General features: G+C 38.6%; 1 protein-coding gene across 3 annotated transcripts; it reads right to left on the bottom strand.

Annotated features, from left to right (window-relative positions):
* Window positions 1–169: 169 nt before the first annotated feature.
* mgab (MAX dimerization protein MGA b) lies at window positions 170–20054 on the bottom strand. 3 transcript variants are annotated; one of them, XM_035524783.2, is made up of 24 exons: window positions 19737–20054; window positions 16964–17987; window positions 15885–16506; window positions 15610–15709; window positions 14929–15036; window positions 14686–14820; window positions 14435–14542; window positions 13671–14305; window positions 13161–13401; window positions 12843–13015; window positions 12491–12634; window positions 12334–12382; window positions 11889–12239; window positions 11574–11746; window positions 11101–11422; window positions 10299–10619; window positions 6905–9144; window positions 6683–6783; window positions 6491–6524; window positions 6151–6339; window positions 4647–4758; window positions 3727–3945; window positions 2147–2239; window positions 170–1567 (listed from the first exon to the last, which is right to left on the bottom strand). In XM_035524783.2, the coding sequence occupies exons 2-24, from the start codon at window positions 17902–17904 to the stop codon at window positions 1092–1094; spliced, it is 7887 nt and encodes a 2628-aa protein (XP_035380676.2). In that variant the 5' UTR covers window positions 17905–17987; window positions 19737–20054; the 3' UTR covers window positions 170–1091. The 3 variants fall into 3 exon arrangements, with proteins under 3 accessions (XP_035380676.2, XP_035380678.2, XP_081573348.1); XM_035524785.2 differs by lacking the exon at window positions 2147–2239; XM_081717222.1 differs by lacking the exons at window positions 170–1567; window positions 2147–2239; window positions 3727–3945; window positions 4647–4758 and having other exon boundaries at window positions 6204–6339; window positions 6491–6612.
* Between the last annotated feature and the right edge of the window lie 2783 nt (window positions 20055–22837).

The following is a 22837-nucleotide window of genomic DNA, read 5'->3' as shown; positions in this document are numbered from 1 at the left end:
TTGTGATTAATCATCAGAAAAACGACTTATTGCTCCTTTAATATACTACTTAAATGTAACAATTTTTAAAAGGCCAAATAAGTCAATTATACTCATGGTAGGTCCACACAATATCATTACACATTTAGTCTAAAACATACAGATGAAACATGCCATCTATTACCAAGCAGCTAAGATTACAGTAAGCACCTTACTTTAAAACTGTCATTATGCACAAAATGGTGAGTGTAATCAAGAAGCACTCTTTAATACAGAAAAGTTGCAGAAAACATACAGAACCCAGAGAAAACTGCTGACCAATCACATTACATTAACAATATTCTATTTAATGAACAATTATTAATGTTTTTAAAAGTATATTCTACACCAAAGCTCTGAAAACATTCAGGTCTTCAACGTATTATTTTCCTTTGCATATTTTATTTAAGAAAGCAATTATTTCACTTCTGTTTAGTTAAAACAGTTCCCCTCCCTGGTAACAAAACATGTATGATAGCATTAAGACAATCAGTAAGAAACATGATTTATTTATATATATATATAATTTTATTTTATTTTATTTTTGCAGTGAATCTGAATTAACGTACTGTGTGCTAAGAAGATCACTATAAACAAATACAAAACATTGAGCACCAAGGTAAAACATAGCCTATTAAAGAACACATCAAAAGGAAATTAAATTGTAATAGCCTAACCCCAATATGGGATTCAGTGAATTATAAACGATGGCATGTAATATTCATACATTAATTTAATGTTTTGCTCAAATGCCATCTTGAAATAATCTGCATATCAGGCACAGGTAAACATTTTACAGCATCAGGAGAGAAGAAAAAAGAAAAAGCATTTTAATACTTTTTTTTTTTAATCAATCACTTGGTGGACTGTATGCAGCCATCGAATGAGAGGATCTTTGGATTCATGACTAGGCACATGTGATATAGTCTTGTGAACTACAATTCGTTTCAAACCTCAGCTTTTTAGAAATGCATAAAAAAAAAATAAACCATGTGTTTAGATTTTCCTTTTGGTTCTTTTAAATCTATAGTTTAAGAAAGTAATCTGTAGTATCACAATCCACTACATTTCATCTATATAATCCTCCGCCTTCGTTTTCTTGGGGTACTCGTCGTGGGAATTGCACTGATTGCAAGGGATCTGTTCCGAAGCTGTCTTGGACCTAAGGCATCAGGGTTGGATAAGGCATCTTCTATGACCACATCCCTCTTTGACCTCTTTTTCTTCATGTTCCCCAAACTTTCAGAGGCCTTTTTAACCTTCCCCAGCCCACCTTGCTCAGACATAGTGTTATTCTGGACAGCATTCTCACTGTCTGGTAGGGATGAACTTGGATTTTCCTTATTCGAGTCCTTAGACAATGAAGCTCCCTGCATCCCTTCGCAACACCTTGAGGAGTTGCCCTTTTCCACTCCTTGCTCTGGCGGATCGACGTAGTCTGTGACTTGAGAAGAACTTGGTAGAGGAGTGTGTTCAGCACTCATGAGCTTTACTACAGCATGAGTCTTGTCAAAGGACTGCAAAACTATCTTTGGCAAAGTAAATTTCACTGCAAAGAAAGACAAACCATTTCAAAGGTGCATTAATACATGATCACATCAACACATTAATATTCAATGCTCAAAAGAAATCTAGTTTTGGAAAAGCACATAGCATTAAAAATGTCTGATACAGGACATCAAAAATGCATTCAAGTTATATGCTCAAAAGTGTTTCTACATTTACAGCATTTAGCAGTAAATGTTTCTCTGGTAATTGTCCGTTACCTGTTTGACTGCCTAATCTAGGAGCTTTTGAATTTAGATTTCCACCACTGTTACATCAACCGCAACAGTATACATTCATATCCTGTTACACTAATTCTCTCAGAATTTTTAGCAACTTGGGTAATTTACCTCAAGTTTCCTAATTTAATATGTGATGTCAAATCAGTATGATAAGTGTCTGATCAAATTAGACAACCTTTACTAAATGTTTCACATGGTTAGAATTATGGTCACAGAATGGAGAAAGGACTCAAAGTGATACATGCTCTACTGAAAAGAGGTACAATACTTTTGGATCTTCTACAAAGAAAGTACTTTGCACATAACAAAAATACCAGAACACAAGTGCATCTGACTGGTACCTGATGGCCTGGGATGTGTTGAAGGTTTTTTGCTGTTGTGTATTGGAGGTAGACCAGTGGGGTTCTGTGCCAGAAATTTCAGTACTACATCCTCTAAAAAATTTCAGAGGAAAAATCTGTACTATATAATATGGTATATTTCTATATATAGTATAATAATCTTTACTAGGAATGCAATGATTAATTGACATCAACCAAGTTCTCCTCCAGTGCAGTAGTACCTATTATAACTGAGGGCAATAGGCTGTTCTCATAGTGGACACCTGCTGACACAGGACGTGACAAGTATTTGTCTGATTTGTCAACAACGGTCACTATAATGTCCAAAAAGGATATAGTCAAAGAAAACCATACTTTACCTGTTACCCCCAAACACACAGCACTTTACCCAAATCTTGAACATTTACGCTGCAGGCTGTGTGCTTGAACATAAGTCATTGCTCATTACATGCACTGTGCACTTTAATAAAACATCACTTCAACAACTGCACTCCTTACCTGGCTACCTCAACATTCTGTACGCTCCTCCATTATGCACCAAGCTGCAGTTGCCCATGTCTACATATTTATTGATATCTATAGTCTGCACTTTAAGCCCATCACTGCACATGCTCTGTAACTATCAGCTATGCACATACTGTCTTTTTTTATGTCAACTGTCTCATCATCTGCTCATACAAGTGGACTGGAGAATAGACAAACAGAGTTGCGTTATACTGTGCAGCCCTGCATTGGTATAATGACCATTTCAATTGGACAAGCTATAGCATAAGAACACTATAGTAGTCACTGTTGGGGATCCCAGCTTTCAGTACTTGACAGCTGATTTATTTCCGTCAGACCTAATCTTTAAAAAAATATATATATATTTTTTTTTAATTCTTTTTAAAAATCCTGTTCAGACTCAAACAAGCCAAAGCACATTTAACATATACCTATAAACAACAGTGAGCAACAAAGAACCACTGAAAAATGCCCTAAGGCTCCAGAGGATCTGATTGTGAAGCATGCCTATTACAAGCTTAGAATAAAAGGATACTGTTTATTTTTATAACCTTGCTATAGATAATTAACTACCAATGTTTCCAGTGCAGTAACAGTTTTGAGCCAGAGTCCCCATTATGAGGATTTAAAGATATAGTCCAGCACTAAACCTCAAGCACCAATTCATGTTCAGAAATCTAGGTCATTTAAAGACTTCCATGGAGCATAATTTACAGTTCAAGAAATGGTCTATTACAACCATAAACATAAAAACAATTTAGCCATATGAGGACAGCAGATTAACTATGTGAATAGGCATTTTAATGTACTTGCCAAAAGGTTTTACAAATTACTATTTGCCATAAAACAGAATTAGTAACCTGCCTATTCTGTTTCCACATTTTCAGGATAAGTTTTTAAAGATTTTTTCATTACTTTGAAACCAAGTATTAGACAAATAAATAAACAGCTGGAGCACAAAAAAAAATGTTTTATAAGGTTTAGCACTAGAGTATTCCTTTAAGACATGATTATGATCTTTAAACATGAATGTCTACATTTAGTGAGAGCCTACAATCAGAAACCATGATACTAACCTGTGGTGATGGCTGGCTCCCTACTAGATTTCTTGGTTGTTTTGCGTATGTAATTGATGGTTCTCCACCGTCCAAAACGAGGTGGAAGTATGTTGCCGTCGCTGTCTGTACGTTTGTGGTTTATTTGGCTTGAAGTTAGTGGCAGGTTTTGAATCTTACACTGCTTTTCTCTTTCGGAGGGTTCCATCAAATTCCTCAATGGTGTCTCTTCTGTCTTTGCTGTTAAATTAAGAAAAGGTCAGTCAGATTGCTGAACCTTGCAACTAGTTGCAGAACAATCCCAGTAACACGCCTCTACCATCCGTAGCCAGGAGTCCAAAACAGGCCATGCTCTGACTGGGTGGCAAGAATGTGATTATTCCTTGCCCCACTGAGTAATGGCCCTGGGCTGCTGGATTCAGAGAACATTTTAAAGATGAGGCTGAACGTAATATTGGTTTAGCAAACCACTGCTACTGAATCGCGATGCTTGGAAGCAGAAACTAAGCTATATTAATTTTTAAGAGAATGAATCACACCCACATATTTTTCAGCACATCTATCATCAGTTATGCCTGCATGAAACCAAATCTCACTGAATAAACCACACTCTCGCTTTAGCTGTGGGCTGATAAATGTGTTTACTTTGGATTCTGACCAAATGAAGGCCACTTCTTGGTGACAGGCTACAGTGGTACGGTGCAGGGTCCCCTGAGGCCAAGCTTCTCACACTGGTGAACTACGTAAACAAGGTATGCAGAGCTCATTGCCTATCCAAAGTGTTTTTAATAAGTTAAACAGAACAAAATCTGTGGGTCATCAGTGATTGTATTGAGAGCTTCTGGTCTAGCCAGACAGAATTGTGTAGTCTAACTATAATCTTTTCGACATTTCAGCAAAAATCCATGCAACAAAGAGAATTCTGCATTCATGAAATGTACCAGTTAACTCTGCGATTCTCCTGATGTAAGCTGATCGTCTCTGAAGCATTGCTTTTTTCTTCTCTTTTAAAGCTTGCCTTCTGTCCTCCAGAGCCCGAATCATGAATCGAGCCTGTAACAAAACCAGGACAGAGTTATCCTCTTTTACCCCCCACCTCATTCAAGCCCAATTATCCTATATATGATAACTCATGACCTCAAGGCAGATCATACCCCATAAGCAAAATATTAGCAAAGAGCATTTTAAAATAGCATGGTGTGTCAATGACAAATTGACAACTGCTCAGTATTCTGGCTGGCCTGAAAAATTCTAATATTTGTTTGTTCATTTATGTCGGAATCTGAATCTCAGTTAAACATTTTGAAGGTCCTTTTTTAAGCAAAAGCCATATACTATGGCTAAACAGTACAATACATTACGAACAAAGGGTTTTAGAGCTGCCATTGTAAAAACTAAATTCCTGGTCTAGGCCATTGTGTTCACATTGCCGCTTATCAAATACATTTTGAACTACAATGAACATTCTGATGCTAAAATCATTAAACATTAATATTGTTGTTTTTAACTGGTTGTGAGAATAATTTTTGGATAATTGTGTAACTACCAAAACACCAAAGACCATTCAAATGCACTATTCGGACAGGATTACTATTACCTGGGAAGGTGGGGTAATGTTACTATTAAACTGCATTCCTTGGTGAATTCAGTACCAATCCTCCATGTTGGTCAATTTCTAGACGGTGCACTACAGCAATAATAAAGAGTCTCACGCATTTTACCTACTATAAAGCACCCCTTAGAAATAACCGCAGGTTGTTTTAATTTCATGCAAACTGCCATCATCACAACCAAGGAAAGTGTTTATCAACCATGGAGACACTATGAGGCATTTACTAGCATTTACTTACAGACCCAATAAAGCCAGTCGCTCTGATCAATTGCCGACCCCAAGTGAACGACGCACAGCAGAACCAGAAAACGTACCAACATTTCAGAGAGTTTTAGTTCTACTAAATGTATGTAGCTTGCTCATTTTTAAACCCAAGTTATTATTTCTATAAGCAGCTATACTAAATATCAACACAAACATTTTGCATAGATGACATGTAGAATTATAGTGAGTATGGAATTAAGAGAGTCCAAGACATCTAGTTCTTAATAGCCCTAGAAAGGTAATGTTCATTAAACATTTCAGGTTGCAATATAATTTTGTAGACATGTCCAGTAGAAGCTATGTATGAAACATCATGGAAATACACCTTGAGAAGAGATCTCCACCTCACGATTGCTTATCCTCTGCAAAATCACTCAAACATTACAGAAATCTGGTGGTAAAATTACACTGCATCCATATGCCCAAAAAACCTAGTCCAGTCCGAAAAGAACTAAAGCATGTAAAATGATATTCAGCCAAGCCATGCTAAGCAAGTTACCATTCATTAAAACTACCTGCATTATTCTAATTACATTATGGCTAAACAATAATGTGGATATGTTGCTAACCTGAATGAGAATGTCATGTTTGCACATCTTGATTTGCTCCTCAATGTTCAATGCTCTTTTCAGTGAAACGAAAGCATGTTGCAGTTCACCTCGGCGAGCACGCTCCTTCTCAGTGTGATTTAGACGCTTTGCTAGCACACGTGCTGGCAGAATCTTCATTGTGTTAAAAATATCTGTTCCATGATCAAGCTGTAAAAAGTAAAACATTCACATTTCCTTTGGGCATGCATCTCATTCTAAGGTCAATTATGAAGGAAAAGTATAACAATGTTAAGGTAAGAAACAACAAAGGAGTTGACTAAGGTCTAGATGTTTTATATGTTTGTATATAAGGTCTTACCTGTTCTCTAAATTGGGCTGCTCTATTTAAGCTCCTGTCGTGATCCAGATGATAAAGATGATTCAGAGAAGATTGTATCAAAGCACGATATCGCAAAGCACATATGGGGTGGGAGAAAACACCTTTGACAATCATTGACTATTGAAATATATCCTAACAATAATACTGGTGTGGTTCACTTTTGTGTCTTACATATTCTGTGATTCATTTTCCATCTTGTCAATAATCATCTTTTCCTGATATTCATCAAATGACTCAATGTCAACGTCGTCATCTTCACTGAATAGGTCAGCCTAGAAATCAAAATATTTTGCCAATGTAAAACTCAAGTTCTCAAGTTTTGCATGGATTCCAGGTCATTATAACAGTGATCAGGAAGATCATCATTAATACTTTTTGAATTAAAGTACTTACACTGTCCTCTGTTGTCCCACTGTCACTAGTAGATTCATATTCACTGGAACTTTCTTCATCACTACTTGAGTCATTATCCTCCTCCTCCTCACTTGAATCCCCTTCATCACTGCCTAACTCAGAACTGTTGCTCAGCTGTACATCAGTTTCACCTGAGCTCACCAGATCCACATCAGCCTCTTCATCTACCCATAACTCTTGTACTGGCTTCGCAAAATGTGTCTTGTTCCAGTTCATTTGCTCCTTTGGTTCTGGAACTTCCATGCTGTGAACATGCTCAGCTATTCTAGATATCCCAGTGCATTTGTCTGAGTGCTTAGCGAATTCACGTGACACCTCATTACTCCCATTGGATGATTTAAGCACAGTACGAAGAGAAAGCACCTTTGGGTCAGTTTTTCTTGAGGCCACATTCGGCAGATATGCTGCCAGTGTAGCATTAGCTGCTGGTGTCTGACCCTCCAATAAAGGACATGGAGCATCACCATCAACGTCTAGATCATCTTCACCATCTTGAAAATGATGCACAGCATCGGTGTTGTTGGGAGAAGTAGAAATTATTAATTCAGTTTGTACTGGATTATTGTGCAATTCCTTGTTGAGAATTTGTGAATTCTTTTCTGATACCAAACCTTTACAGACATGATTAGAAATTACTGTTGCCATATGATCATTATTAGACTCTTGTTCAGCAGTGATGACAGAGTTTTTGGAGCATGTGTCTCTCCAGGTTGGGTCGTTGCATGGTTCTATTTTAACGAAAAGCCCAGAATGACCTTCAGGGATTTGGTCCAAATGGTTGGAAAGTACATTTTTGTGTATTTTATTGATGACCGGAAAGCTTTGTTCAGGGACAAGCCCTTGTTCACTAATGTCAGATGGGTTAGCAACCATATCTTTCTGTATTGGTTCATTATAAGGTTCAATTTTAACGAGAACTAGTGGACCCTTTTGTCGCACCAGAATGTGTTCACTCTCATCAGGGGGGCTGATGGGCAAAGTCTGTGCTGGTTCATTATTGATCTCTTTTTTAATAAGAATCGAAGAACCATCAAAGGTTGGCCTTTGGGCACTGTCATTTGCATGTTTGGAAGTGTTTGCATTTATGTATGGCTCATTATGGATCATTTCTTGGTAATTAGATGGGAAGCTGATTTCTATACATTTCTGTTTATCATATGTTTGTTCATCATTTGTTTCAGGTGATATGGAAATAATTTGAGTATGGGGGCTTTCTGAAGTCTCAGTCTTTTCACATGAAAGTTCGTCCTCGTCCCCGAGAGGACATTCACCGCAGGCACTGGAGAAAACATTAATAGTTCCTGTTGTTGCTGCAGGCTTCAAATCATTAGCTTCTGCAAAAGCTCGGCCTTCAGCAGGAGTATTAGAATTCTTATGTACCTGTTCATTTAAATCCTCATTCTCATCTTCAGAAGCTGAGTCATCCTCATCTATCCACAAAATTCGCTCTGCTCCACTGGGTGGCCAGTCATCCAAATCCCCAAGTTCTGATTCACAATCAGTACTTTTGATTACCCGCTCAGCTCCTTCTGGTACCCAGTCATAATTGCCACAAGTTGCTGCATCATTGGAACCTAATGACTCTATGTTTTTCTCCATAAAGCTGTCTTCGTTAACACTTCCTGAAGTCAGGACATTGTTTCCATTGTTTAAACCACTTGCCTCTGTTTCTAGATTAAGTGAACTAGTGCAGCTTTCTGATGTCTGGCATTTTTGTTCTGTATTAGGGGAGCCACTCTGTGAAATGGATTTCTCCATACAGTCATCATTCTGTGGCAGTTCAGCTACAAGAGCACTAGCAGAGGTAGCATCTGAAGGAATAGCTGGAGGTGCAGGAGGTTGCATCCCTACTGGAAGTTGAATGAGCGAGAAACCTCCCGGAAGTACCAAAGTAGAAGCAGCACCATTACAGGGATCAGGAGGTTTAGCAACCTGCTTTGATCCTATCCACTTGCTCTCACCAGAAGGTGGACATAACCGGAAAGAAACCGTTCCCATTTTAGCTGGAAAACTAGGCAGTGTATTAAATGCTGGTGTGTCATTCACAATATTCGTGCCAGTCATTACAGACAGGGATGGCATTTTGGGTGCAATGGATGGCAAAGACTTAAGTGACGGCTTTGTAGCAGGACTGACTTTCCAAGGTTTTTGTACAGGTGCAGTGTCGTCATTAGGCCGGCCTGAGTCCGCAGCTTTTTCTATAATGTGTGGAGTGGTACCTGTGTAGTGATTAAAAATGAAATGAAAGAGGAAAAGCTATCATAACCAAAAAATACACAGTATGTACAACAAATTAACAAAATTAAGATAGCCATCACCATGTACACTTTTAGTCAAATGGACTAAACATCAATTACTTTCAACAATTCAAGCAAGGACCAATTTAACAAATAATGCACAAATAAGCAATCATTACAAACATTTTATGTGGAAAATACAATAAACAAAAACCCACTTATAAATAAACATGTAAATAATTTCTTGGACCAAAGGCTTGCATTTTTGCAAGCACAATTAATAGCTTCCATTGACCATGCATTGGGCTGCCAATCAATAATCCACATTGGAAAAACTAAACAGCATATACATGACCAATCTCCAGACATCATCTTCAGTTCCTATAGAAATACTCCAGCATCAAACCTCAAATCATTTTACTCACTCTTCAGAGAATGTCAAAATGGTTTAGTGTTAGTTTTGTAGTTACAGATGGTACAAACATTACATGCCCTGTAGATTTATATAGGCGATCATATGAGGCTGGCTACAAAACCAAGCATTTAACAAAAAAAAAACAAAAATCTTTTAACTACTCTGAATGCTGAATAAAACGTGTTTTTTTTTTTAGTTATAATGTTGGCATAATGCTTGAGTCAGTATTATCACACAAACTTAAAACAAAGTATGACATACTGCCCTATACAAAAATGAACAAAGCTACACTATATAGCTGATTGCAGGAAGCAATCCACTTTAAGCTTAAAAGAATGATTTAATGGTTAAATTTAAATTCAAATGTTAGTTTTCTCCATTTTGGTCACCTTAAGACAGTTAATAAAAAGTTGCCCTTCCCTTAGCTACTATATGCCTCACAGCTCCTCTTTTGTCAACTGACTAGTTGCAAGTCAAACTACACAGGACATTTTCAAGTGTGGACTTTTTTTTTGGCAAGGATAGTTTCTTTTAGGCCAACAAAAAAAAACAAACCACACAACACATGACTGATTTCCAGCTCCTCCTCCATTTAATTTCATTCAAATTAAATAATGGTTGTGTCCAAATAAAGAAGATAGTATCCAATTCAGTTATGATGGTAAGGTTTTAAAAGACATCACACAATGACATGAGAGAGAAAGCATAAAATAATACTTACCTTCACTGTGAGAGCAGGACTTTGGGGAACTGACAGGCCCTGGGGTGATGGGTACCAGTTGGAACATTTGACCATTGTACTGACAGAAGAAGTTTGTGCCTGGCATTCCTGGTACAGGCTGCAGAACCACTGGCTGCCCGGGTGGGAGAACGGCACATGAAGTTCTTTCTACTGAAGGAGCAGCAGCACCTCCAGGTGATGCAACTGGCACAAGAAGAAATTTGGAGCCATCGGGTATAACAGGGCATTTAACAGTGAGTTTACCAGGCATTGGAGCCAGAGGTGCTATGAGAGCATCCTGCTTCAAAGATGTACTGCACTCTAAAAGCAAAACAAAATCATACCACAGTTAATGCCTTCAAGGTTCAAAGAGTGCTCAGGTTTGGAGTAATCATGCAAACAAAAACTTTACAGCACGTTATAATGCCACTAAACCTTTTATAGCAGTACAATTCCAACAGATTTATGATGCCAGTTATCCCCATCATGCAATTAGCATGCTTCACACTGCCAGGTAGCATTAAACAAGGTGGCAACACCGCCATATGTCAGAGACAATATAACTAAACAAAAAAACTGACTGACTTAAATAATGGCTCAATCCCAGCATTCAGTACAAAAATAACAAACATTAAAATAAGGCAAGTGTACTATCCGTAACATGTTAGGAGCATAATCTGAATGCTCCAAGAAGGTAGAGTCTTGTCAATTGTAAAACTGAACCATCAGCAATTTAGGAGATCATATTTAGCACAGTAAAATTAAGCCTTTTTGCTGTTTCAATGCTGTATAAGTAACTTACCCACAAGTTTGGCAATGTCACTCAAGGGATTAAGCTTTGATCCTGTTTTAGGGGTAGGGGCAGCGACAAAGGCATGAGAAGGTCTGATTACATCAGAACTAGAAGTAGTTATCTTTGAAATGCTCGTCACTTTGGGTAGAGCATTAGGCTCAACAGGGTCTTTTCCAGAAAAGTGTTTGGGAACGGCAGATGCAACTTTAGGTTGCTCTTGAGGCTGGGGCCTGAGCCTTCCAGTGACAAAAGCTGCAAAACGATTAGCTGGATGCAAGGCCCCCATCTGACCCATCAGCAGCTTGGCTTGAGTATACATTTTGCCATTCACCTATAATATATACACATACAGGCATGTGAGGTTTCTGTTCCACAGTAATTTTATAAAATTAACAATATTTGAAAAGGAAAACAAAAAACAAAAAACAAACAAAAAAAAAACAACCCACAATCCAAGCTGAACTTAACTGATCAGAACTTACCTGAATTAGCCCAAGACCAGAGCTTCCAAGCTTCTTCTTTTCAGCCTTGAGATACCCAGCAGAAGCAGCACGAGTGAGCAAAGGGAGAAGTCTTGATGGCTTTTTAGCAGGCATCTTCACCTGCTTCTTCTTCCTGATGCCGATTTTGCTCCAAGAAATAAGTTCAGCTGAGACTGTGTGGAAGGTTAATTGCGTTAATACTAAAAACTGGTCTTGTGTGCTCAAGATCTTCTGTAATCATCCAATGTCCTATAAAATGGCAAATGCAAATGGAAAACATATCTTAATGCATTTTACATTTTCAGCAGTTGTTACCTTTTTCAGATTTCGTTTCATTGGTTTTTGAAAAGTTGGTTTTCGTCTTTTCTGCTGGCCGAAGGTCTTCAGTCACCTTTGTTTCCTCAGCCCGAGAGATGCACACAGTGTAGGTGACTGTGGAGCACGTCTCTCCTCTTTTCAATGTGGTGGACAATGGCTGCACTCTGTAAATCCCGAGGCAGAAAGGCTCTATGAGGTGATTGGTGCTCATGCGGCTGAACAGGGCACTCAGCACAGAGTTCCGATGAGGTTCCCAGTTACACTCAGACAGGATTTCCAGTAGTTTAGTGGGCTCAGGTTCACCTGGATCCACCACAAAGGCCATAGCTTCAGGGAGCTCTGCAGCTTCTGAAGACAGGAGAATGCACCATGAAGACTCATCCTATAAACATTACTTTTTACCTTATAGCAGATATTGCATATTATAGACAAAAACACTAACCTGCAAACTTTTGAGAGGTGGATGAGACACTGCCTTCAAAAGAATGACTCTGGAAGTGAGAAAACACCAGGTCACTCAAGTTTTTCTGGAGAACAATCAAGGTATGTAAAGATGCATCTTCATACGCAAAAGTATATCCCAATGTTATACTATTTACAAGTTTTTTAGCTGCCTGCATCTGCCTCTTGGATGGCAACATATGAACCTGAGTAGGTGGATTACTGTTGTACTCTCTCACACGAGCACATGTCATCATGCTCTCAAAATACAAGTACACAGGATCTTTATCCTCATCACGCATCTGTGACCAAGCAGAGCAGGCAGTTATATAGCAGCAAAACAAAGATCAAATTTTCAAAATCAAAATTTTCATTTACACTTTTAGTACTCAGTTTTTATTCCATTATATATTCTTAACATACAATACAAAGGTCAATCACAGACCTTATTTCATGCTCAGCACATGCATTGCCCAATAGATCATAAAAACTGAAAGCATCATTACTGACCTGAGGAGTGGGACGTGGAACATAGACACGCAAACGAGATGCTATTTTAATACAAGGTGCTGGCTCAGGCACAAATAAGGGCTCAGGGTCTTGCTCTGCATTCCTCCTCTTCCACAAGGAGGTGACACTGAGTGCAGGTGGCGGCCTGGGCTCCTTCTCTGGGTCTGCGATGGCTTTCAGAAATAAGTAGATGTTACATTTATTCAATATATACTGCAGCAGCAAATACCAAAAAGAAGCCATGGTTAGGTTATTTTAAATTACAATAATGACAGAAATTAGTACATTAGACCTGCCAGTTAATAAAAGGACACTCACAAAAAGCCATCAGTGCTTTTTTCCTGCCATGCCGAATGTTGGTCACTCCTGGAGGGCGTATCAGAAAGACCTTGTGTTTGAAACAGCTGCAATCAAACATGCATTCCACCCGTTGACAGTGAATGGGCCCTCTGATCTCCCTGTGCAAGCTATCACAGATGCAGCCCAGGTGACAGAAGTCTTTAGGACATGCATCTTCTTTATGATGGAGCATGCTGAACTCTGTCCTCCTCACTGAACTCTAGAGATAGATAAAACACCACACTTCAACAAAAAAATTCAGGTTAAAATGTAGAGCCCCATGCTACTTTTCATTATAAACAATGTGCCAAAAGGTAGATACACACAAAATATTTTTTTTTATATATATATATATATATATATTTATTTATTTTATTTTTTTTAAGAGAGAGAGAGAGAGAGAGAGAGAGAGAGAGAGAGAGAGAGAGAGAGAGAGAGAGAGAGAGAGAGAGAGAGAGAGAGAGAGAGAGAGAGAGAGAGAGAGAATACCTGGGAAGTAAGCAATGAATTGAGGGCAAATGTTGCCCTCTTGTAGGTAATGTGTGTACGGACTTTGCCATTAAATAATGCTTCCTCCTCCATGCCCTGCAGCATGATCTGCGCCTGGGTTTTACCAGGAGTCATGACATGGCATCCACCATTGCTCTGGCTGTCGATTGTGCCACTGGAGTTCCTTCTCAGTGGAGGCCTGCCATGTCTCCTCTTTATAACTGATCTTGAAGGGAGTCCAGAGGAACTAGTGACTTTAACTGGAGACGTCGCATGTGGCTGGCTTTGAAGCGTATGCCCAAAAGTAGCGCATTTCCGTTTTTCCTCAAACATTTTTTGTTGTTCTGTTGTAAATAAAGACACAGGTTTTCCTGGCGACCCCCTAATTGAAGATGTGGGCAGGGTCTCATTTGGAGCATTGCAGTCAGTCTTGTTTGGCAGTACAGACGCAGATCGGTTCTTAAGTATACTATCCAGAGTGACCACATAACTGCTGCTCTTAGACGGAAGCTGATAGGAAACAGGTAGCGTAGAACTCTTGGAGAAAACAGCAACACGGTCGGTGATCTGCTGAGCTTCATTCCGGAGATACTCATCTAGCATGTCACTGCAGAATGCAGAACTGTTTCTCAGACCTAGTCAGAAGTAGAAAATTTGATTGCAAAACTGTTCACTCAGAGAACAATTATAAACACATTAAAGTGTGTTAAGGGAACAACATATCCACAAGGTCCAAAAAAAAAAAAAAAAGAGTAACTCCATACCTTCAGGTGTATTCTGTACTGTCTTGGTCTTAAATTTGTCTCGCCAGCCTTTTATCTTTGTGGGATCATTTGTTTTGCCAGTCCGAGACACAAAAGAACCAGCTGCATCTATACAAGAACCACCTGCCATTGAGAATCTGAAATCTGGACTAACTACGGTTTTGTAACATTGTAACCGTCCTTATACCCTTAATATATTACTACTAATCAACACCACATCATGAAAACTAGTTTGCTTATTTTAATCTCACCATAGGAAGATGTGAGGCTCATGGAGTGCACTTGATCTAGACAGCCGTAAACAGGTGGGGGTAAGGGTAAGCACACACCAAGGTATCGCAAGTCTATGCCTAGCAGTGGATCCAGGAGGCCCAACTTCATACCAACTGTAGAAGTAAAACACCAAAATACAGCTCATTCTTTAGTGCATCAGTACATCCACAGCGGAAAGATACTCATAGAGTTGAGATAAGGTCCACACTTTCACTACAAACCTTCCTGTAGTACTGGGTGAATAACCTGTCTGTGCTTCTGCTGTTTCAGGTCAAGTAGTAAAGTGCTCTCCAACATCAAAAGTCTCTCTTCCATAGAAAGATTGACATCTAGAGTGACGAGACACAGACGTCAAATGATATACTCCAAAGTAGTTTGAGAAGCACCACCATTTTTTTTTCTTTTTTCCACTTCAGAATGTGTCTACAGCATTCAAGCTTGGGTTTGCTACTACAATATAACAAACCAAGTGAAGGGCTTTAAAATTAAAGGTTTTTTGTATTGTATAGGCTATACAATGGCAAAAACAAAAAACAAAATTCAAACTTAATAAATTGATAACCATTCTGTTTACTATCACTTGCCACATCACTACTGGCTGCATTACAGATGTGTGCCTTTGGCCCCAGGTAAATGAGTCAGAGTTGCAAACAGCTGTGAAATCATCCCATTAACATGCATGCAAAAAACACGTGCAAAAAACTCAAATATAACAATTAATGAAGGCTTGCTGTCAAGTGTTGTGTACACACCGACAAAAAACCATATCAATAAAATTCATAAAATTTACACTTACATTTGTTATCTAACAGTAAATAACATGGTTTCCATACAAAACTTTTAAAAAGGATGTGACTTTCATAAATCCTAGAAAGGCAGCAAAAAGTCATCAAGCTACATACCTTCAATTTCATCTTTATCTTTCTGGTTCTGAGTTTGAGACTGTGGATGCAGAGATGTTTCCACATGCTTCATGTTCTGAATATGAATGTTTAAGGATTCCTTTGGAATAACAGACATGCAAATCATCAGCTCCAAATATCAAAAAAAGAAAGTATACACTAGAGATAGATTAACCAAAAATATTTTTACATGGGTCACAGTGAAGAAAAAAAATTAGACATTTATGAGATACAAAAAAAAGGTATATTCCGAAGTACACAGGCATAAATCATACCTTTGCAGCAAAAGACACAAACAACATTCCTTCCACATCTTCAAGGTCTGGCTGCAAGGAAACATCAAGAGGGGCAACTACAGGAGGAGGGGCTTGTGAACACCTGACTGTAGACCAACATTTTGCCTTTGCTTTCCTCCCCCTCTGGAAACGCCTGTGCAAAAAAGGTGGCTGAGTATTCTGCTTGTTTACTTGACTGCTGTTAAGGAAATGCAGCCTGGGAAGAGAAACAGCAGCAACCTTCAGCTTCACTTTCTCCAGAGGCTGAGGAACATGAGCAGTCATGAATGATTTTGTAGGTGATTTGCCATGTGCATAGGTGATCTGAGATTTAACTACGTGTTTAGAGTCAAATTTTAAACTTTCGGTGGCGGCGGCAGAAGAAACAGGTCCATCAGTAGTTTGTGGGGGTTGTTCTAAGGACACAGTTTCATTTAATTCAACAACCAAAGGTGCTACATTCTCAACCAGTGCTGGCTCTATTTGGTGTTCCTTGCCTCTACCGTTCACATCCTCTTTACATGAAACAACACTATTCTGACATCTTGAGGTATTCCTTATTTTTGTGAAGATCCCCTCATCTCTTTTCATAGACAATGATTCTGGATAAGAACATTTTATGCTGCAAGAGAGTAGGAGAGAAAAACATTGACATTTCAAAAGCTACTGTATAAACAAATATCAAACTTTGATATAATAATTAAAATGCACTTCATTTTAGACTTCCATTTGTAATATTTCCAAAACTAGATTAGATTCCGTTATTGTCATTGCAGAGTACAATAAAATTGAGTAACAATCCTGATGGTGCACCCTCACAGAGCAAATGCCAAATTAATCATTTAAAATACTCCCCCTTATATATATATATATATACAAAAGATAATCACTCACACACATGAATTTAAATATAGAAACAATATACATAGCAGAGGTATTGCAAATTTAAAACAATCTCTGTATACCCAGTCATGTAAGTTATATTACCATTTCCACACATTCCAAATTCACAAAAGTATCCTTTAGTACTCTAGTTTCATAAAATGGAGGACAAAAAAAAATATCAGGATACTAAATACCTGTGGTCTTTAATGCAGGGTGAGACTGCATTCTTTAATGTGCTCATTTGTCTTTGTTCACTGGTATCTCTGTTCAAACCTAGTACAGCAGAACGTGAGCGTAGGCCGCCAGGAGAGCAGAGCCTGAGTTTGTCTTGAAGTAGGCGAATGCTCTGTCTGTCTTCTCGGAAGGCCATGGCAAAAGGGTTACAGTCTATTTTCAACTGGGTGATCTGTGGGTTCTGGTAGCTTGTAACTGCATAGAACTCTGTTTTAGGGAAAGCAAATGTCTTAACATCATGGCTGTCAAGCAAAATGAGCTCTTGTGAGCCTGAATCAATAGGAACAATGTGAAGTCGTGGTTGGTAGCGGTGCATTGGGTGCAAAACCAGACAGCCCTCTTGGTCCATGGAGTTATTGGTTAGTTTCACCTTGTAAAAGGACACTGGGCTCTCCATCCATTGTCTACCCCGGGCTGGGGACTCTGGGTGAACACACACCCGCCCAAGCACATCTGGCTCCCCCACTGCAGCAGGTTCCCATGTCTTTCCATTCCATTTGTGAGTAAAACCATCTAAAGGCACGACATCCATGATCAGTAGGTACATCCTTTCTGGATCCAAACCGTTCAGTCTAAAGCGGCAGCATGGAAACATGCGTCTGCCTTGTGTTGTGAGGATCATCTCTGTGCCCAAGCTGTGAAACCGACTCCAAACAGATTCATTCTCCAGAACGGCTGTGATGTCACTGCTTGTGCAACCACTCAGTGTGGAGCTTTTAGTTGACATCACAGGGAACAAGGCAACCAGTTGTCTTGCCTCTTTGGTCACTGAAGAAGCAGCCTGGTTTTTGCTACACCCATCAGTTTTACCTGGCTTTAGAATGCCAGATATTGAGTGCTGAATAGAAGCTACACTCAGTTTTGTCTTTTCCCAAATCATTGCACTGTCATCATCTTCCATGTTGTAAGCAATTATAAGAGAAAGGAAGATCCAATACAGGTTTGACTCCTTACATTAGATGCAATCTTTGTTCTTTAAGCATCCTAAGGATACATAAAAATTGTACAAATAAGACAAGGCTATTCAACCAGCACAGGGGTGACAAGGACAATAGATATGCATATATTATGCTGTTCAGGATTAGTAAACATTTTGTATGTTTGCACAATATGTATCTGATAACGCATAGTTAAAAAGATGATTATTTTAGAACGTTTTGCATTTTCATAGCAAGTCCACTGTACTTGATCAATGAGATGTTATGTCCAGGTTAATGCTAAAATGTAATAGAAATAAGTGTTTCAACAGATATAAAACCTGAAATCTCAAGATTTGGACAGCAGAACCTAATTTTATATACAATACACCACCTTATGTTCAGAACCTATGGTCTTCAACACCCTTAATATCTGACATAACTCTGTCTGCAGAAAAGTGTCAGTCACTCTTTAATCACCCAATAAAATTCAGCCTTTTATGTTTAATATGAATGTTTGCATACACAAGCAGAGAGGTGCTAATGCAAATCCACCAAAACCTCATTTGCAAAATGAATGTTTTCAGACTCCTGGAAAAGAGAACACCCCTTACCCAAACTTATGCATGGCTGCCATGAATGTTCATACTAAAAAAAGACTCTGCTGAGACCTATATATAAATAAATAGCTGATTTACACTGTACTATTTATGGAAATACTCAATGTTTGTATTAAATATGCATGAGAATACCCTGTTCATCTGACTTATTTCATCAAGTAATTTCTCATTCCAAGAGAGAGAGAGTAATGTGTTACTGAATATGTACTATTCTCTGTATAAGAGAATATTATGAAGCTGGTAAGTTAAAGTAAATTTAATTAATCTGTGTATAACCGTATCAGTGCTGTATTATTTGTGTAGACTTTTGGCACATATTAAATTAAGATAAAATGTTTTGTCCATAAATAACAGATTTGTAACTTGAGTTGTATGATATAAAGCGCTATTTATGCTTAAACATGAGGAAGATTAAATCTCACGAGTTTCACGTTACCAATGAACGTAACGATCTTGACCACGCCCACACGTGAGTAACGTGTTACCTAACGACGTTTTGCGTAAAGTGTACTTAATTTCTCTCATTATACACATTTAAATCTAACAAAGATTGCTTTATTGCATATTAAATTAATCTCAAAGCGCCACGTGTTTACTCAACAAGAAATCTCAACATATTTCCAAATATAATTTTAAATAGCGTTGGTGTCATCTTTTTACGTTAGATATTTAAACATAAACATAACCAACCTAGATAACTGTTATGCAGCTGAAGTTAGTCATTAACATTTTGGTATACCATCTTTAGATACTTATTAACCCAAAAGGAACAGCCTCATTTCAGAAATTAGTTAACAGAGACCTAATAAAAAACATTAAGACGAATTAGTGAAACACCATTACAAAAAAATAAATGATTAATAATTATGGTTTGTATTTTTCGGACATTAACATTCTTTTCATAAAAATTATACAATTATTTTAGTCACCAAATTAACTCTAGCTATTTAGTTATCTTAGATATGGAAATACCAAGTTAGCCAACTAGCTAACACTGCTTGAAGCTAACCTTGACTGGTAGCTGTTCTTCGCAAAACCATAGCTAAAGCTTCATAATACGTGAATACATTGAGCACCCGTGAACAGCTTCAGTACTATACTTTTAAGCTGCGTCACAATAACTCGGAAACAATGCACAGCTGCTTCCAGGCGAATCTCACGCGGCTACACAACTTCGACGAACACCACAAACTCACCAATGGAGGCCCACGCAGGCGGCTAACGCGTGGCTTGGGAAGGGAACCACGGCGCATGCACCCTGGCTACGATGGCGCGTGCTTTCCTCACAAACATGACTGGAAAGCGGGACTCAGTCCTGCGCTTAAGACAGTTTGAAATCACCCAGCGGCTTCTAAACTCCCTCAAAAAAGGTCTACCTGACAATATGCATGTTAAGCTGTCCCCTACTTGTATTTTAATCTTAGGTGACGGCTTGAGTTTGAACGGACTCTTTGCGTCGTTCGTCGTGCCCTGATTTCTGGTTTATTCAATCGAACTACACGAACGCTCCATGTCAGCTGTAGCACGCGAGACTATGTGACGTAAGAGCCACAACCGCGCAGGCTCCCACAGCTGGAGGAGAGGTGTTTGGGGTTTTTTATTGATCGATTACTTATTGAATTGCTGTTTAATAAATTCATGGGTACCTATATGAGTGGAATTTAATATTTAACTATGATATGAAATACTCGTAATTAATAGTACACCAGAGTGAAAGTTAATTGTTATATACAATTCTTATATAATAAATATTCCATTGCCTACTTTGTAGTCATACAAAGTTACCGTGGTCGACTTGAGTCTTAAGTTTCTCATTCAAATATTCCCATGAACTCACTGCAGCCAGCCCATATGTTTAACATGACATAACTGAAGTTAGAATTTATACACACCGCCAAAACAGCGCAGAATGTTAGGCGTAGCTAGTGTTTTCAGAATGGTAAAATGATACTAGCTATCTTAAAATCTATTTTATAAGCAGTTTTGTGTTCCGTTTTCAGTATCAGTTATTTTCTAATCAAGTTGTTTTGCTGCGTTAAGGTTCTTATCTAGTAATCAGCAGGTTGCCAGTCCAAGCCCCACTGCCGCCAAGTTGCTACTGTTGGGCTCCTGAGCAAGACCCTTAATTGCTCAAGTTGAGTTTAGTCAGCATTGTAACTCGCTTTGGGTAAAAACGTCAGCTAAATGCCATAAATGTAAATAACAGCAGCCTTTGGAAACAACTACGCTGTAGCGTAAACAAAAGAAAAGTCATGCTATACTGCATTAATACATGCTGGATGCTAAGCTAACGTTAGCCTATTTTGCCAGTGTGTTGCATTTAAGTACGAAAAGCTCTTACTCAAGTGAACTGCGTGCTGAACTAAACTCTTTTTTTAGTGGATGTTTAGTTGTTTTGTTTTAACAGTCTCAGCACAGTGATATATAGGAACTTTGGCGATCTCAAATCGCTGGGAGTCTGGCGCTTGTTAATGAAAGGCTACATACCATAGGCTACCATGCGAAATAAATAGGCCCGAACACAAGAGTAAGACAGCCCGTTTGCTTATTCAAATTATAAAACACGTACAGCGATCGAATTATGAACATACAGTCGTTCGTGGATTCCACTGATTTTTGAGCACTCTGGCCCTGGTTTTGTTATTCGCAAGCGTGTTTAGAAGTGACGTGACATGGAGGTTAAAACTCCGCGCGTAGTAGGACGTGCAATATGTAACGATGATCGAAACTGCGAACTTTTATCTAACAATTGACCACATATTGGACTATTACTATAACTAGTTTCCATAATAGGTTCCTTTTTGAGTTTGAGTATCTTCTATATTTGCTTTGAGCCAAAAGCTACATTTCTTTTTTTTCTATGTAAACCTTTTGTCTGCATATAAGCATTTATCAACAGCACTCCTTCCCCAGCATTTAAAGAATAGCCTATGTTCGGTCACATTCAACATTTGCCATACGCAATCCCCCTAAAATGAAGTCACATTTCAAGGATAAACCTACTATTCGGTTTGCTGTTAATAATTTCATCCCTTTGGTTAGTGTATTCAGTAAGTACTCTTTGTCTACGTCTCTTACATGATTACTGGAGTTACTTAACAACAGTGGCATACTGTTCTGCTAAAATGGGAGCACTTATTCTTTTAATGTGGAACAAAGTCAGGCAACACAACTTCCTCAAAATGTCAAAAAATGAATACGCAAATAAACACTTAAACTTTGTGTTTATACATATCCCCCTTTCCAGCATCTGATTCTATTCTGTCAGTGTGCCATATTATCTGCATCATCACTTTCCTGCAACACTTCTTTCTGCTGCGAATGTAAAAATTGAGCAAGACAGTTCAGTTTCAGTCTAAACAAGACATGACTGAAACATATAATGCATATCAGGAGTCTGATGTCAATCATCTATATAGTGCTGAATAATGAATGCAAAGGCTCATGGAAAAAATGAAGACATTAAGTTCCTTGCTTGTCTCAGGTTAAGATGACAAAGCTCCAAGGCATCAATTACATGAATCCCAGGCCTCTATGTTCTTCACCTATTCCTCCAGTTAATTAAACAGTGAGCAGCCAGTAAGATTTTGTTTCCTGACATCAGAGATTCTCTGATTCACTGAGGCAGAAAAATGAACAGAGCAGGTAACTAATTGCAGTGCTATACTGCATACTATAGTAGAAGAGTAAAGACTGGCAGTGACTTTGCAACCCATGCACTTTGTGCAGTGACGGATGGATCAGCTTGTCTTTGGAATTTTGGTATTGAGGATCATCGTTTCTGTCATTGGTGTTGTAGGAAATGCAATCCTGATCATATCAATCCTCCAGCTGACACGGCTGAAGACATTTGAAGTGTTTCTGCTTGGAATTGCTGTTTCTAACCTTGAGGTGATTATGACTATGGACATCTATGACATAATTGTTCTTCACGCTGCACACACCATCAGTGTTTGGTCTTGCAGTACACTGAAATTTATGACGATCTCTGGAGATGTTGCCAGCATCCTTTTCACAGTGCTTATAGGGATTTATCGCTATCAGAAGCTGCACAATGCTGCTATTCGAGTGATTACGCCTATCTTTATGGACAGCATGGAATCTGCCATCGGGCTTAGTGCGGGGTGTGTTGTAATATCTCTGCTCATAGGTGTGCCCACTTACATTGTAAAACCAGATATGGATATGAACAACTTCACTACTGCAGAATATCCAGCAGATTTTTTCCATTGTCCACAGGGCTATTGTCTCACTTTCAATTTTTTTTACAAGTACCTGTTTATTGTGCTCCGTTATC

Source organism: Electrophorus electricus, chromosome 7 (assembly GCF_041902795.1).
Source record: "Electrophorus electricus isolate QZ-2024a chromosome 7, ASM4190279v1, whole genome shotgun sequence".
NCBI lineage: Eukaryota > Metazoa > Chordata > Actinopteri > Gymnotiformes > Gymnotidae > Electrophorus > Electrophorus electricus.
This window is presented reverse-complemented; position numbering and strand designations above follow the sequence as displayed.